This window comes from Lontra canadensis, unplaced genomic scaffold (genome assembly GCF_010015895.1).
Source record: "Lontra canadensis isolate GAN:19392208 unplaced genomic scaffold, GSC_riverotter_1.0 scaffold33, whole genome shotgun sequence".
NCBI lineage: Eukaryota > Metazoa > Chordata > Mammalia > Carnivora > Mustelidae > Lontra > Lontra canadensis.
This window is the reverse complement of record NW_022631027.1, coordinates 1086703-1102442: the sequence shown is the minus strand read 5'-3', so window position 1 is coordinate 1102442 and position 15740 is coordinate 1086703. Positions and strand designations below refer to the sequence as shown.

The 15740-nt window shown below is 37.4% G+C and overlaps 1 protein-coding gene across 2 annotated transcripts in view; it reads right to left on the bottom strand.

The window, feature by feature from the left end:
- The window catches only part of HS2ST1 (heparan sulfate 2-O-sulfotransferase 1), a 168939-nt gene that overhangs the window by 9249 nt on the left and 143950 nt on the right, over positions 1-15740 (bottom strand). For both annotated transcript variants that reach the window (XM_032867050.1, XM_032867051.1), the window contains exon 4: positions 7450-7588. In XM_032867050.1, coding sequence (XP_032722941.1) covers positions 7450-7588 — 139 coding nt within the window. The remainder of the gene's footprint in view (positions 1-7449; positions 7589-15740) is intronic.

The following is a 15740-nucleotide window of genomic DNA, read 5'->3' as shown; positions in this document are numbered from 1 at the left end:
CATTCTTCCCAGAGTCATGGAGTCTTAGCCTCTCTTGCAGTTAGGTACAGGCATGTGACTAAGTTCTTCTCAGTGGAATTAAAGCAGAAGTGATATGAGTAGGTTCTGGGCCTCTTGGTTAAAAAGAAATTGCTTGCCCTCCACTTCCTTCCTTCCCAACAGGCTGGAAGGCAGAAGTAGTGGTGACCCTAATTCAACCAAGCACTTAAGGACAACTTCCTAAAGAACAGCAGAATAACAATATGGAAGGAAAGTAGGTCCTTGAATAACAGTGTGGAGCAGAAATTGCTCTAAGAGTCTGGACCCCTCACTTTTAGGCTTTTAAGTATGATAAAAATGATCTAATTTAGGGGTGCCTGGGTAGCTCAGTAGGTTAAGCTTCTGACTTCAGCTCAGGTCATGAGCTCAGGGTTCTGGGATGGAGCCCATGTGGAGCCCTGTGTCCCTCATGCTCCATGCTTAGTGGGGAGTCAGCTTCTCCCTCTCCCTTTCCTTCTGCCCCTTTCTCCCTGCTCATGCTCTCTCTCTCTCTCTCTCTCAAATAAATAAAATCTTTAAATAAATAAAATAAATAATCTTATTTAAATTATTTGGGCTTCCTTTAGAAGCTTAGTATCTACTTTAATTTACCTAACAAATATTTTCTTAGACAATATAAAAGTAGAAAAATAGATTGGGTTTTGCTTCCTTTATCATTTGGGGAAGGAATTTTGCTCCTATCAACTAAAAGAAATAATCCAAATGCAGCCAGTAGCAAAGAAGACATGGAGAAAAGAAGAGACCATGAAATATCAGAAACTGGTGAACATACATGTGTGCCAGATTTTAGCATAACAGTAATTCTCCCTTTTCTACATGTATGTTTGATGAATAAAGTCAACCAAGTATTTCCTAGTGAGAGAAGCCAGATGAAGACAACTCAATCCCATCTTTATCACATACACCTTGATGATTCAGTCCACTAAGATCACCGAGATGACATGCTGCATTGACTCCCCAGCAGTGACATCAGCACTTGGGCTTCCATACCCATAACACTTAAGGCTGTCACTCAAATCCATGACCATCAAAATCTTCCTATTAGCCTTCTCCTACATTTTGGTCATATTTCAGAAATAGGATTTTCTATACATAAATATTTCTCTCTTCGAAAATCTGAAGTCCTTCAAATAAAAGGCAAAAATAAAAATACTCCAGACTCTCTTCTCCTCCCAAAAAACCCAGTTCAGTACATCACAGAAACAAAAAATTATGATCAGTTTTTTCACTTAAAAACCATCTATGTTTAGAAAGAACAATTCATTGTGAGCAAGATCCAGATGTTTTTAAAAGCATGAATATCAAAATGTTCTTTAGGCTATTTAGATTATTAGTTTAGATATTTAACTCCTAAAACTAAAGTTAAAAAAAAAATAGTAATCAAAATGTGATGCTTGACAGTGATGGCAATTATATTTACATTGAAATCCTTTTCTGCAAAGGATCTGGCTTTACACTTTATACAGAAAACTGAAGCTAAGAGTAAGCTCTCTGGATTTCCTGCTTGGACAAAAGCTTATCTGCATCTCTAGGCCCCTTCTGCCCTCATCTTTAAAGAGGTATTTCCTTCTCCTATCTTTGAATACCATCCTCACAGCTTTCTGAGACCCTGCTCCAACAATTTTTCTCTAGTCTCTTGTATTAGCCATCACCCCTGCTCTCTTTAGATATATAATATGCCCAAGTGTCTGTCATCTTAAAGAAACATTTCCTGATGTTTTTTGTTCCTTCTAAAGCCAAACTTTTATCTCAAGAGTGGTCTTTCCTTTAGGTCTTCACTTCATTTTTCAGTTACTCCCCAACCCTTTGGATTCTACTTACATTACTTCCTCAAACATCCCTAATGACCTCCCCAGTGACAAATCTAAGGGACAGTTTTAAATCCTCAAATTGCTAACTTCTTCACAAGTGAAATTATTTTCCCATCTACTTGGACTCATCGGGTTTGCCTTCTGATTCTTTTACCGCAGGCTCCTTGTCATGCTCCTCACTCTCTGCCTACTCCTTAAAGGTTAGCATGCCCCAGAGCTACATATTGGCTCCCCTTCTTTTTCATTTGGTCCTCTTTTCATATTCTAGGTCTTCCAAGTGCAATTTCATTCGATCTCTTGTTTGAATTCTCACCTAATGCTGAGGACTCCCAAATCTATAATTTAGTTCAGACCTATTTTTTGAGATACAATTTTTAGTGGATACCTCCACTTACTTATACATGACTAAGAAATAAGATCCAATTTGAACTCATTATCTCTTTCGTCAACTCCATGATAACTGACCCTTCTGTTTTCTCTCTTTTGATGAAAGGAAACACCTATGGTCCCATCAGAAACCAGGAAAGAAGACAAGTGAAGGCTGACCTTGAGTTGTGCACCTTTGACTGAGATAGAGAATACTGAAGAATAGAGAATAGAGAATATCTGAAGCTTTCAAATAAAAATGAGCTGTAAAGAATTATATTGCTTTCCTGTGATGCTTTTTACATATAAAATACTAACTATCCAAATAATAACTTTTTTCACACGCCTTTGTGAGACACAATTGTAAAATTCATGTTCCATAAACAAACAAGGGTCAGGGGACTGTGAATTGGTAAGAACGGTGGAGGCAGAATTTTGTAAGTTAATGAGAAAATCAGGTAGCACGAAGTATGGATTTCTTCTAACCTCATTACTACCTTTTATAAACTAATACATACTTTTAGGTAGAATATTCTAAATTCACTAGAATACTTATAGCTGTCAATAAGTCTAATTAATTTAGAGTAAGAAATTTAAAAAAATACAAATTGGAGTAGGAACTGTAATCCCAAGAGCAATGAGTACTTTTTTTTTTTAAAGACTTTATTTATTTATTTGACAGAGAGAGATCACAAGTAGGCAGAGAGGCAGGCAGAGAGGGAGGGGGAAGCAGGCTCCCTGCTGAGCAGAGAGCCCAATGTGATGTTTGATCCCAGGACCCTGAGATCATGACCCGAGCCAAAGGCAGAGGCTTTAACCCACTGAGCCACCCACCCACCCCATGTACTTCTTAATAAACATAAACTGATTCTCCTTTAGATTGTTATTTAGAGCACGTAACTATTTACTCTTTCTAGAAATATGAACCCCCCCCTTGGTGTTCCACTAACAAAACAACAGTTAGTAAAAAATATTTAATAATCTATAGGGCAGTTCAAAACCAAAATATTTATAATATTAAGAAAATGTGAGTGATGAGAGTTATAGGCACAGTTAATATTCCTCAGAAGCCATGAGAAGCCCTACATTGAACAAAGAACTGAAGTTATTCAAACTTGGGTATCTGGCCGACATCTTCTCAAAATGAACAAAGTGTACCTGCCCCTTGGCAGAAAACAACTGACAGTGTTGGTAGCCCAGCAGTCCCCAAATGGAGCTGTTTTGACCCAGCAGGTGACATCTGGCAAGGTCTGCACACATTTTCAGTTCTCACCACTGGGGTGTGTGGGGGGATACTACTAGTTAGAGGTCAGAGATACTGGTTAACATCCTACGTGTACAAGCAGCCCCTATGACTGGCCCAAAACAACAATAGTGTCGAGGCTGAGAAATCCTGTGGCCGCTGGTGACAAAAGTTAAGCTTTCAAGCAAAAATAAAAAATTTTGGAAAACTCAATCTGCCCCCATAAGTCTGACAGTTTCCCAATATGTAAAGACTTCTCTGATGAGATCTGTAGTGATTTAATGAATGTCAATTTCTGATATTGTATAATAAAATGTGTCAACATCTGGAAGGTCCACATAACTTAGTGTATGAATATGTTTCCAATGGCCAATGCATGATGATAGACAATTATGCTCAGTTAAAAAAATCTATTCAAAGTGTTTTAAAATATATAAATGGATTTTAATGTAGCAGAACATAAAAAGTTCACTGCTGTGGTTTCAGATTTCTTATTAGTGTAGTATTAAAGAACACCCACAATCTTCTAAAAAAGGCTCTTAAAATCCTCCATTTTCCAATTACACATCTGTGTAAACCTGGATTTTCTTTATACATTCAACCAAAAGAACATATTCAACAGATGGATTCAATAGCAGATATGAAAATCCAACTGTCTACATTAAGCCAGATATTTTAAAAAAGTTGCAAAAATGTAAAATACAACTCTATACGTTTTTGAAAAATGGTTATTTGCATTAAAATACATTATTTATGTTACCATATGATGGGCTTCCTACTGTTACTTTCAAATTAGTATTTTTAAAAATTTCCCAGTAAACTGGTGTATTTATTGATATTGGCAAACGTCACACAAACAAAAGCTCTTTGGGGGTTCCCAATAACTTAAGAGTAAACGGAGTTCTAAGACTACAAAGTTTGAGAATCACTGATTTCTCTATATAGTTCTTTAATGCTTGCCTCTGTATTATTTAATATACCTCTTTTCCAGGTCCTGGACATATACTAAGTAAACCTCCAGTCACAAATACAAAGAACAGAGTATTTGAAATTGCCCAAATAAAACAAATCTCTGTTCCTTACAAGATCAGCTGAAATCTATCATAAGTATACATGTCCCTGAAATGTGTTTGAAATTACTGTTTGAAAGTTTAGATTATCAGGTACTGCAGTTTAAAACACAATAGTTGCCATGAGTGCTGAGCTGAAAACTGCCTAATACACTTCCAAGTATCACTTAATACAATTTAATGGAAATGAAGTCAATGCAAGGTATTTCCAACCTTTGCCAGGTACTTCCTATGTCTTCATAGCCACCTTTTAATCGCTCTTATCTTCAAATATGCTGCCATTTAAAAAATATTATATGCCATCCAGTCTTATCAACTCTATAGATATGAGTTTATTAATGAATGAAAGCTCTTTCCAGTTAAAGATATGGAGTTATTTGCAATAAAACAACATTATTTAACTAATTAGGTCCCAGAATGTTGCCAACACTTGTGTCATGAGAAACAAGACAAATTATTAAAAATGTGTATGTTTCAAATACACTTCAAGACCAAAAGGTCCATTTTGCCTATCATAAAGCAAAGTAATTATTCTCTTTAATAAAGCATTTGTAGATGGCCCTGTCTTCATGAGAATTAATGTAAGATAAAAGTATTTTGCTGATTTACTAATATTACATCTAAATAAACAGGTATATTAATATGTATTTTATAATGACATAAAACCAAAGACAAAACCAAAAACAAACCAAACCCTATCATTATCAGGGTGAAGAATTGTTAAGGCTCCAGGTTCGGAGGGCATATCTACCTAAATCTTTCAAATACGAAAGGAAAATGATGTTAAAGTATTTGCCTGAATTTTTCTGTGGGTATTGAGAATGCAACTCGGGAACATCTCTCATACACAAATGTTGGGTAGAATGTTGTATTCCCTACCTCCTTTTTAAAGGGAATAGAGTGCTTAAGACCGTGAGCTCTGGAATTAGAGCACCTGGGTTTAAATTCCAGCTCTACAATTTACTGGTAGTACAATGCTAGACAAGGTACTTAACCTTTCTGTGCCTCAGTTTCCTTATCTGTAAAATAGAGACAATAACAGCAGCTACCTCACAGAACCATTGTACAGGCTACCTGAAAAAATATATATAACTTAAAACAGTGCTTGTTATAGATGTGAACTAATAGGGTTATATTAAGTGTTACTATTACCCAATTCCCCAAACTGTATAGGTCAGCCACCACTAAACCATGGTATCCAGGACTGACAGTGACAGATGGTGCATGTAGGAACCAATGGGACTGCAAATCTTCTCTTTACCCACACTAATACTCCTTTGGTCAAAGGAGAGAGATGGATATTAACATCTATCAAGTAAAAACAGTGTAAATCAAAGGGCTAAAATTAAAAAAAAAAAAGGGGAAGGAAGGAAAGAAGCAAGAAGGGAGGAGGAAGGGAAGAAAGTGAAGAAGTGTTGGAGTGAATTTAGAAATAACTATCAACAAATTTTAAAGTACTAGATCACAAGAGTTGTATTATTCCATTTTATAAAATGTTGTTGAATCACCATTATAACCTAAGTATATATATACATTTTAGAAGATTAACTAATACTAAGAGATCAGTGGACGCCTCCTACCTCCCCCCCAAAAAAACACAAAAGGTCTGGTCAATTATCTGTGTTTGGATCAGTACCTTGTGCCTAAAGCTTTAAGACTAAGGAAAGGAACAGCAATTTCCAGAAAAGAGAAAAAAAGTAAATAAAACAAAATAAATCACCTCCTCATGTGACACACAAGGCACATAAAACTTAAGTGAAAAATTAATTGCTGGATGTTAATTATTATATCAGGTATCTCACGCATCATAAGATTTAGGTTCAAAAGATGCAGAATTCACTCATTCAACTCATTTGCTAAGCACTTACCAGATGAACTAGGCATTGTGCTAAACACGAGGGAAACAAGGAAGAATGAAATCTAGCTCCCGCTTCAGGAAGTTCAGAACTTCCTGGAGAAGACATATGGAAACAAATAACTCAAATACCACAAATAAATGCTTTAAAAAAGGGGTTTGAATGGAGTGCTCCAGGAGCCTTAAAAGCAATATGACTAACTGCCTCTGGGGCACCAGAAGACTTCACTGAAGAGTTACCATCTGAGCTGGCCCTAAAAAGTGGACAGTTTTCCAGAGTGAAGGAGAAACATTCTAAATATGGGGCACAACACATGTGCCCAAAGTACATGGTGACAGTAAGCATGGAGGACAGCAACACTTCTCGTGGCACTGGGCATCTGAGGGAAAAGGCATCAGGAGAAGTCGGTCTCAGATTATGTCAGACTGTGTCTCTTGTGCTCTGAGCCAACTTGTGAGCAACGGGGTCCCAGTAAAGGTGTTCCACAAGCAAAGTGACACATCAGTTTGGTTTCTCAGGAAAATAAAAACTGGTGCTACTCTGGGGGATGCACTTAAAGAGAAGACAACCCAATTCTGAACCTGCTAATAAGTAAGAATTCTGGGACTATTCTCACCTCATCTGAAAAACAAAACAAAACAAAACAAAACAAAAACCAGCGGATTCAGCAAAACAGTGTTCCCAAATTGATGAGCATAAATCACAATATAAACTGCCACCATCGAGACTAAAAGAACCAAAGTACAATACACAAAATTCCTCATATGAATGAAGAATTACAACGGTCTCACAGAAAATTGTAAATTGTTAGGACTATAGTAAGAGAAATATTCAGCCCTGGAACTAAAGTATCTTTTTGAAAGAACAAAAAATTATGTGTACACCAAAATATCAACTATAAGTTTTACTTTTGCTTCTTTATACTTTTGGGTTCTTTTCAAAATTTCCACAATAAGCAAGTAGTACATTAATAATAAAAAAATTTTTAAAAGCAATTTTTAAACACTGTTTATTGCAGTTGATAAACAATTATCTTTGTAAACATCCTAAAACTAAAATATTACCTTTTTGTCTCCTTGTTTTCGTCTTCTTAACCCTGGTCTATAATCATCTCCAAATCTCAGAAAGTAATAGTAAGAAACTAGCCTCTCGATAGGATCCCTTATGACATTAATGTAAATTGGCTTCTTCTTCACACCAAATCTGAAACAGAGAGAAATGTAAAAGGTGAAATCTCTATTTTCATTCTGTTTTGGGGTATCCTGAAATTAAAAGTTTGAGGTATAAATTCTATAAGGAAAGAAGAACATGAGTTTATTTAAATAAACTAGAATATGTGGAGATAAGGAAATTGTTTATGATTATTTATGTTACAATACAGTGAAACAGGAAGTAAGAATTTAAAAATTACTGCTGAAGATAAAGAAGAGAAGGGAAATTTGAATGAAAGACAATTTTAAATTTTACTGGCAAGAATTACATAAAACATTTTAATTTTATGTAGCAATGATTTTTCATTTCTGGCCCACCAAACCAGACACCCGTTATCAACAGATACGTTAAATCCACACAAGTGTGACCACTGGAGTCTACCTTCTGCTATTGCTGATTTTAAAGACAAGAGCGAAAGACATTTGGTTTTCAGCACTGTTTCCTTGGGGAATGAGAAAGAAGTGAAGGAACAGAGGAGACAGAGAAGGCTTTTACTTTAGCAACCCTCAGAATCATCCAGCTGCCGCCTGTTCTAATATCCTCACTTGTCCCAGTTTTGAAACTTTTCGTGTTATCTTCATCTCTACTTTCCTTTATTCTTCATTTAGTACAGTGACCAATCATTTAGAGTTTTCTGCTGTCGACTTCCCCACAGATCTGACCTGTCCTCATCACTCCCCTCTTTTCCACCACTGCCCTCTCCCAAGGTGTCTTGTTGGCATCACTGCAATAACCTCATTGTTTTTCTTGCAGTGGTGTCTCTCCTTTCCAATCTACCTTCCAGACCAATTCCCAACTGATATTACCAAAACTACATTTATTATATCATTCTTCTTAGGAACTTGGAATAACTCAACTGTTTATGTTGACATCAAACCCAAACTCCTTTGGTTGCTAATGCCTGCTGGCCTATGTCTCAGGTACCATCTGATTGACCTTACTTTATTTTTAACTGTCCTCAAACAAGAAGCCATCTGTTAGAGTTAGGCCCACCCCTTCTACCTCTCCCAGCATATAACACATTCCTATTTCTCCTTACATGACTCTGCTCATTCTGTCTTCCTTACTAGAATGTCATTCTCATTTTTCTATTCTATTACATTAATTCATTTGAAAAATACTTTTTTGGTGCACCCAGTACATGCCAGCACTATTCTCATACTAGGAGTACAGTGGTAAGAAAAAAAAAGACAAAATTCCTTGCCCTAGTGGAGCCAACATTCTATTTGGGGGAGACAGGACATAAAAAATAAGTAAATATGTGAGATGGTAAAAAGTACTAAGGAAAAAAAATGATGCAGTGAAAGGGAATAGGGACGGCCAGAAGTGGGGAGAGTAGAATTCGAAACAGGGATTTCCAGGCAGGCCTCTGGAAGAGAATGTTCTGGAGATGAAACTCCAGGAGTATGAAGTCCCCACCCAGAGCAAGCTGCTAACTGCCAGGCATTTTCAAGAATAGCAAGGCGATGAGCCTGGCTGCAGCAGAATCAGAAAGTGAGTAGGGAGAAGGGGGTGGGGTGGAACAAGTACAGATCAGAGGTTTACAAGCATCAGGAGGGAAGCCTGAGTCAGCAGAGAAGTGTCACGATATGGGCTGTAATGTACGAGACGGTGACTATAGTTACCAACAGTGTATTATAAACCTGAAGTCGCTATGGAGAGCAGACTTCGAAGGTTCCTGCCTTAAGGACAGCAACAGGATGGTAATTGTGTGACCTGAAGGATGTGTTAACTAACCTTAACAATGCTAAACACCAAACAATACATGTGTATCAAATCATCACACTCACCATCTATCACACCATCACACCACTGTACACTTTAAACTCACCCAATGTATATGTCACTACATCTCGATAAAGCAGGAGAGAAAAAAACCACCATTGGCTGCTGTTTGGGAACACAATGCAGAGGGGCAATAAAGAAATCTTGTAAAGCCTAGGAAGCCTAGGGCTCAAGTGCTATCTGCTTTCACTGACACCTGCACCCAGGAGATACTGCTCTCAGGCAATTCCATTCACGGCTTGTCCTACTAGTGTTTCTCTTGTAAGTCTTACAAGCCATTTGAGAACAGGCATAGTACTGTACATTTCTTTTATGTATTTCATAGCACCAAGTATACATAAATACTTGCCCGCCGATTAGTACTAATTTGAAAGATTAAAAAAATATTAGCAATCTCTCCTAAAATAGGAATCACGATAAGAAATGAGAGACCTAAGCTTCAGTTGTGTGACTCTGATAAGAGACAGTGAAAGTTGCTTATTCTTTTAACCACTCTTGATATGTTCATTCATCTGTTCACAGAAACCTTCAATTTTAGCTCACAGATTATAACTTAAATTTCCTTTCTTACTAAAATCTTTTTCCAAAGGCACTAAAAAGCATATAGCTAAACTAACCAATTTCACATTTCCCCATTACTTCTGCCCACTGCAATCAATGTCTTACAATCAGCAGGCAACATCTATAAATGTTTTCTACTTGGTTCTTAAGCAAATGAGCAGTGAAAAGAGAGAGTATAGAAGAGAAAAGGCAAGGTGCCTGGATAACTCGATTCTTTCAGCCTCTGAATTACTGAAAATTAACCAACTGGGAAATTCCTAATTTACAAATAGGTTATATTCTATAAGAACCATTTGTGTGTGAGAAGGGGTCAGCGGTCTTGACTTCTAGTTCTTTTCTCACCACTAAGTGACTCAAAGTCACTAAAATTCTGTGTATATAATGAAATACTGCAAACTACAGAAAGTTCCCTTGTCAAACATCATCATAATATTAAAGCTGTGAGTTGATCAGAATAGGTATGCATTTTTTCACTCAACTCATAAAACCGATAATGCAGTAAACAATTTTCTCACAAGTTTTTAAAAGAGGAAGCAGTATCATTGCCAAAAATATGGCACTGTCACCTTAGACATTACAGTAGAAGCTCCATGAGGGCAGGGACTGCTTCCCTCTTACTCATGGCTTTATCATTAGTGTCCAGCACAGTGCCAGACACACAGGTGTCAAATATCACAGAATGAGTTGAATAGACTGCTGGGAAGTAACCACTTAGGCAGCCTTTCTGTAGGACAGAGTACTCAGCAGCAAGAGCCAGGGTCAGGGGGCAGGGGGGAGACATCAGAAATACACAGTTGAGGGGCACCTGGGTGGCTCAGTCACTTGTGCACTGGACTCTTGGTTTCAACTTGGGTCGTGATCTCGGGGTCATGAGATTAAGCCCCGACTAAGGCACCACGCTCAGTGTGGCATCTGCTTCAGATTCTCTGCCTCCCTCTCCCTCTGCCCTTCCCACTCATGCTCTTTCTCTCTCTCAAATCAATCAATCAGTCTTGAGAAGAGAAGAGAAAAAGAGAAGAAAAACAAAAACAAAAACACATTTGCTACCTTAATTATGAGAGTGGAGAGTCTTAATACCAGGTAGCTACAAGGAGGGGAAAGCACAGGATGATGGGGCAATGACTCCAACCTTAAAACTGTGGGACTGCCTGGGAACCCCTTTACCATCTCCATTAGCTAGTGACCACCGCGAGTCATTCTCTTGGGAATTAACTCCTTCCCATATAATCTCCCACCACTGCTTCCTCTGTTTTCCTCCCCACCCTCCCAAGTCCCTGACATGTGGGACAGATAGCAATTATTACCAAGTGGCACTGAAAAGGAGATACGGCACTTTACAAAATTCTTCTTGCTGTCTGGAAAACAACTTTCTGGGGCATGGCTCTGGTGGGATTTACACGTATGAAGTATGATTTGAATGAGATACATGTATGAACTCATTCTGAAGATGGATAAAACTCTTATTTATATATTACTGTATGGTTATATAAACAGGGAGGCAAGAGATTCTAACAGAAAACAGGCATGACAAAAATAGCATCTGGGTCATTCAACTCGGCTTCTTAGGAAACAAGCATCCTTTTAGGTTTGTGGGTTTAATTCTTCTTCCAACCAAGTAGTTTTGCACAGGGAGAAAACGTTCTCTATGGTTGTGAACTCCACATTTAACCCTGGCTGGCATCTGAGCTGTTCCTCGGGAGGGCTCAGGTAAAGAAAAGACAATCCATCTTCATTCCAGAGATATAAACTATTATTGACCTGTTAGAACATGATCTTCCTAGGAAGAGAACAGCATATTTGATAGGAATCTGTGATGTTCTATAACGATCAAAAGGCAAAAAATATAATCTTAACAGCAGGTTTGTAAGAAGATATTTTAGAGACCTTATTCTTGCCACATCAGCATATGGGGTACGGCAAAGCATGGAACACGATCTAGGCTCATGTCTTTACACCTACACTCTACATAGTTTGGATAAACGAGTAAACGTTGAGAATGGTTAAAAGAACAAGAGTGCATACTCAGAACATTTGAATGGGACCTTGTCGTCTAACTGGGCAAAGCCCACATGGAACGTGATGAAGCTGCAAGAGGGCTGACTAACCTTTGGGAAGCACAATGCTGTGTGATTTCTGCTTCATACTAGATTTAACCTCTCTAGGAAAGCAGCGGCCTCACTGGGGACACTGATATATATATATATTTATTCTGGACTCTCTTAGCCCTAAAGGGTTCAGAGAAACTGTCAAATCCTTCCCCATGTGGCAGGTTCCCATGATCTTGTTTCAAAAACAGAGAATGACCTGTTGGTATTTGTTGGTCCCACTGGTGATGTTGTGATTTTTGTAGTAGTTATTTACCTCTTAAAAAGGGCATTCATCTATTATGCATCTGTGAGAATGGCCCAAACTTTAAAAAAAGAAAAAAAAAAAAAAAAGGCCTAACAATACCAAATTCTGGCACAAATGCATGGCACCTGGAACTCTCATACACTGCTGGTGAGATTGCAAATAGCACAGCCACACAAAAAAACAGCTTTGCAGTATCTTATAGAGTTACTCTACAACCCAGCAATCCCACATTCTACACACCAAAGAGAAATGAAGACATAGGTCCACAAAAAAATCTATGTGCAAATGTTCTAGCAGCTGTACTCATTAGTACCAAAAGCTGGAAACAATCTGAGTACCCAGAAATTGGTGGATGGATGAAGACTGTGGTGTATCCACACAATGGAATACTGTTCCTCCAAGAACAAACCACTGATAGATGCATACACTGGACAAATGTCAAAAGCCTTATGCTAAGTGAAAGCCAAACTCAAAAGACCTGGTGACTGATCAATGTATGTGGTGAAAAAAGGGGTTGTCCAAGATGACTCTAGTTTCTGGCTTTGATATCTTTTTTTTTTCTTAAGATTTTATTTATTTATTTGACGGGGAGAGAGAGAGAGAGAGAGAGAGAGAGAGAGAGCGAGCGCACCAGCAGGGGGAGCGGCAGAGGGAGAGGAAGAAGCAGGCTCCCTAATGCCCGGCTCCATCCCAAGAACCCTGGGATCATGACCTGAGCCGAAGGCAGATGCCTAACCGACTGAGCCACCTAGGTGCCTTGTGACTTTGATGTCTTGGTAAAGAAAAATGGGCAAACTTCCCCAAAGGGAATAATGGGGGCAAAGACAGAGTCCTGAGCAATGCCTTATTAAGAGTTGAGAATAAGAAGGGCCAGCATGGATTCAGACAGGGAGAAGAAAACACCAGTAAGACAACGTGGTAACTGAGAGAAGACAGAATTATAAAAGAACATAACACTGCTTTGTGTGAGACACGAAACCTACTGCTTCACATACATTATCATATTTAATCCTCACAACCACCAGGAAGTAGTTACTTTTATTATCTTCACTTCACAAATGGGGAAAAGGCAGATCTGCAGTGATGCGCCTGAAACTGCAGAGCCAGTAAGAAAAGGGAGGATTTAATGGCAGATCTCCCTGGCTTGGGAGACTGCCCCTAAGCCATCTACAGCATCAGTGCTGTAGAAAGTGCTGTAGAAAGAGCTGGTCCAAGGTCAATAAAAAGGCAACTCTTGCATATTGCCTATAATGATTACAATAACTTAAGAAATGTTCCTGTAATGTTGTGACATATTTGCTGAAAGTGAGAAAAAATGGTGCAAACACAAACTTTATTAGGCCTAAAATATTGTCACTTTAATACTCTCTATGGTATTTCAGACCTAGTGAAGCATTCAGTTATGTGTTTCTTGCCCTGACATGTCTGCTCTTTACTGACTCACCTCAGTTGTTTTGAGAAAGACAACAGGGGTGGTATGGAGAAAACAGAATGACAGTGGTAAACACCCATACTCATTTCTGGGATAACCACAAAGGTACACACCTGACATGCACCTGAATAAGACTGTTGTATCAAAAATAATTTTCACTGGGGGGAGGGGAGCCAGGAGAGGGTGGTGGGGTTATGGACTTTGGGGAGGGTATGTGCTATGGTGAGTGCTGTGAAGTGTGTAAACCTGGCGATTCACAGACCTGTACCCCTGGGGCTAAAAATACGTTATATGTTTATAAAAAAATTTTTTTTTTAAATTTTCAAATATCTAAGACAGATGCTGACATGTCACCCATAGGTAGCTAGATCATAGAAAATCTCAGCAGACTGATGGAAACCAGCATTCACAAAGTTTTCTTTCAGCTGAATACTACTCACTATAAAGGAAAATATGACTGAAATAAATGAAAGAGGTGTGCTAATGTTTTTATTTTGTAAAATCAAAGTTGAGGTAATAGACGCTGCTGGTAAGAAGGAGTATGAATGTAAAAAGGGAGGATGATCTGTAATATTTTCACTGTTTATAATGAAATATAATGAACTGATAACTACAGAAAAAAATGGGGTTTCAATGAACTAAGGATAAGAACTACAACTTATTTATTCAACTTTATATTACCTGTACTCTATGACATTTTGAAAATGTCCAATCTATACAAATTTTTTAGTAAAAAATTTCTAAATTTATGACATTAATGATATCTGTATCATTTTAAAAACTGTGCTGTCCACCAACTGAAATGAAAACAAAGGTAATTGAACACTAAAGAGAAAAATGGAAAAAGGAACCAGGAAATGTGTTTAAAAAAGAAAATCAGTAATAAGACTAAGTACAAAAAGCATGACAGAACAGGAATACAAACTTGGAACAAGGAGAGGTTTCTGTTATTATGCTACAGTTCTGAATAAAACCAGAAAACTATAGCCAAAACATGGCTTGAACACATATAGACTTACAGATAAAATGTGTACTTCTTAGTGATCACTAAACCAGAAATCACTTTTCATTTTTTATTATCTTTACCTGCTTCCTGGGTTTCTTGGGATATACTGAGTTTATATGCTTTAAGGGACTCTTTTAAGGCAACTGAAAAGCTAAGTGATTAAATATTTCTTTCACCAAATTTGACTGATCTCTCCTGAAGGCAAGTATTTTAATGGATTCCACAAAGTACTATGGCAGTCAAGAATACGTTTTGAAGAATAAAAGTATTCCAAATATTGGTAAGGTGATGTTTCTTTCCTCTCCTTACTCTTCACAGTCATTAGGTCTGTCAAACTAAAATTTATTTTAAAAGATACTAGTTACATCTACAATAGTTCTTGACTATATACATCAAAATACATTCTCGCTAGGTGATTTCTTTCAGGTGTTTGTTTAAAATCTTGTAAAAGTCTATTGAAATTTTTCACAATACTTTTCACTTCCAAAAACATGAGACTGATTATGAAAATATTCAAAACCTTAAACATTCATGTTAGTATTTAATAAATGAGATTAATCTTTTCAAGAAACTTTATACTTTGCAACTGCAAGAACCCCAGCATACACCAGAGTTTCAAGTACAAGACTCTTGCCAAAAGCAAAAGCACTCAATATATTATTTTAATAATGTAAATCTCAAGTATTAGAAACCAGGCTGTGTGTGGAAAAAATAAATCATTTAGGTGGAAGGGTAACAAACATTCAATTGAAGGATAATGCAGCCCTGAGGGAAAATATGCATATGAATGGAGTTTATGAAATTGGTTCAGTGCCTCTGCAAAGAAAAAATAATTAATTTATTTTAAAGCTACCTATAAAATGTTTTCAATATTGCAGTATGAATTATTTACAGAAAAACTATACATCTAATTTTAAAGCTACCATTTTACTGAAATATCTTGAGTACTGTGGAACTAGAAATAAAAATACACTGTTTCATGTATGTAATATCTGGGAGATTCCCTT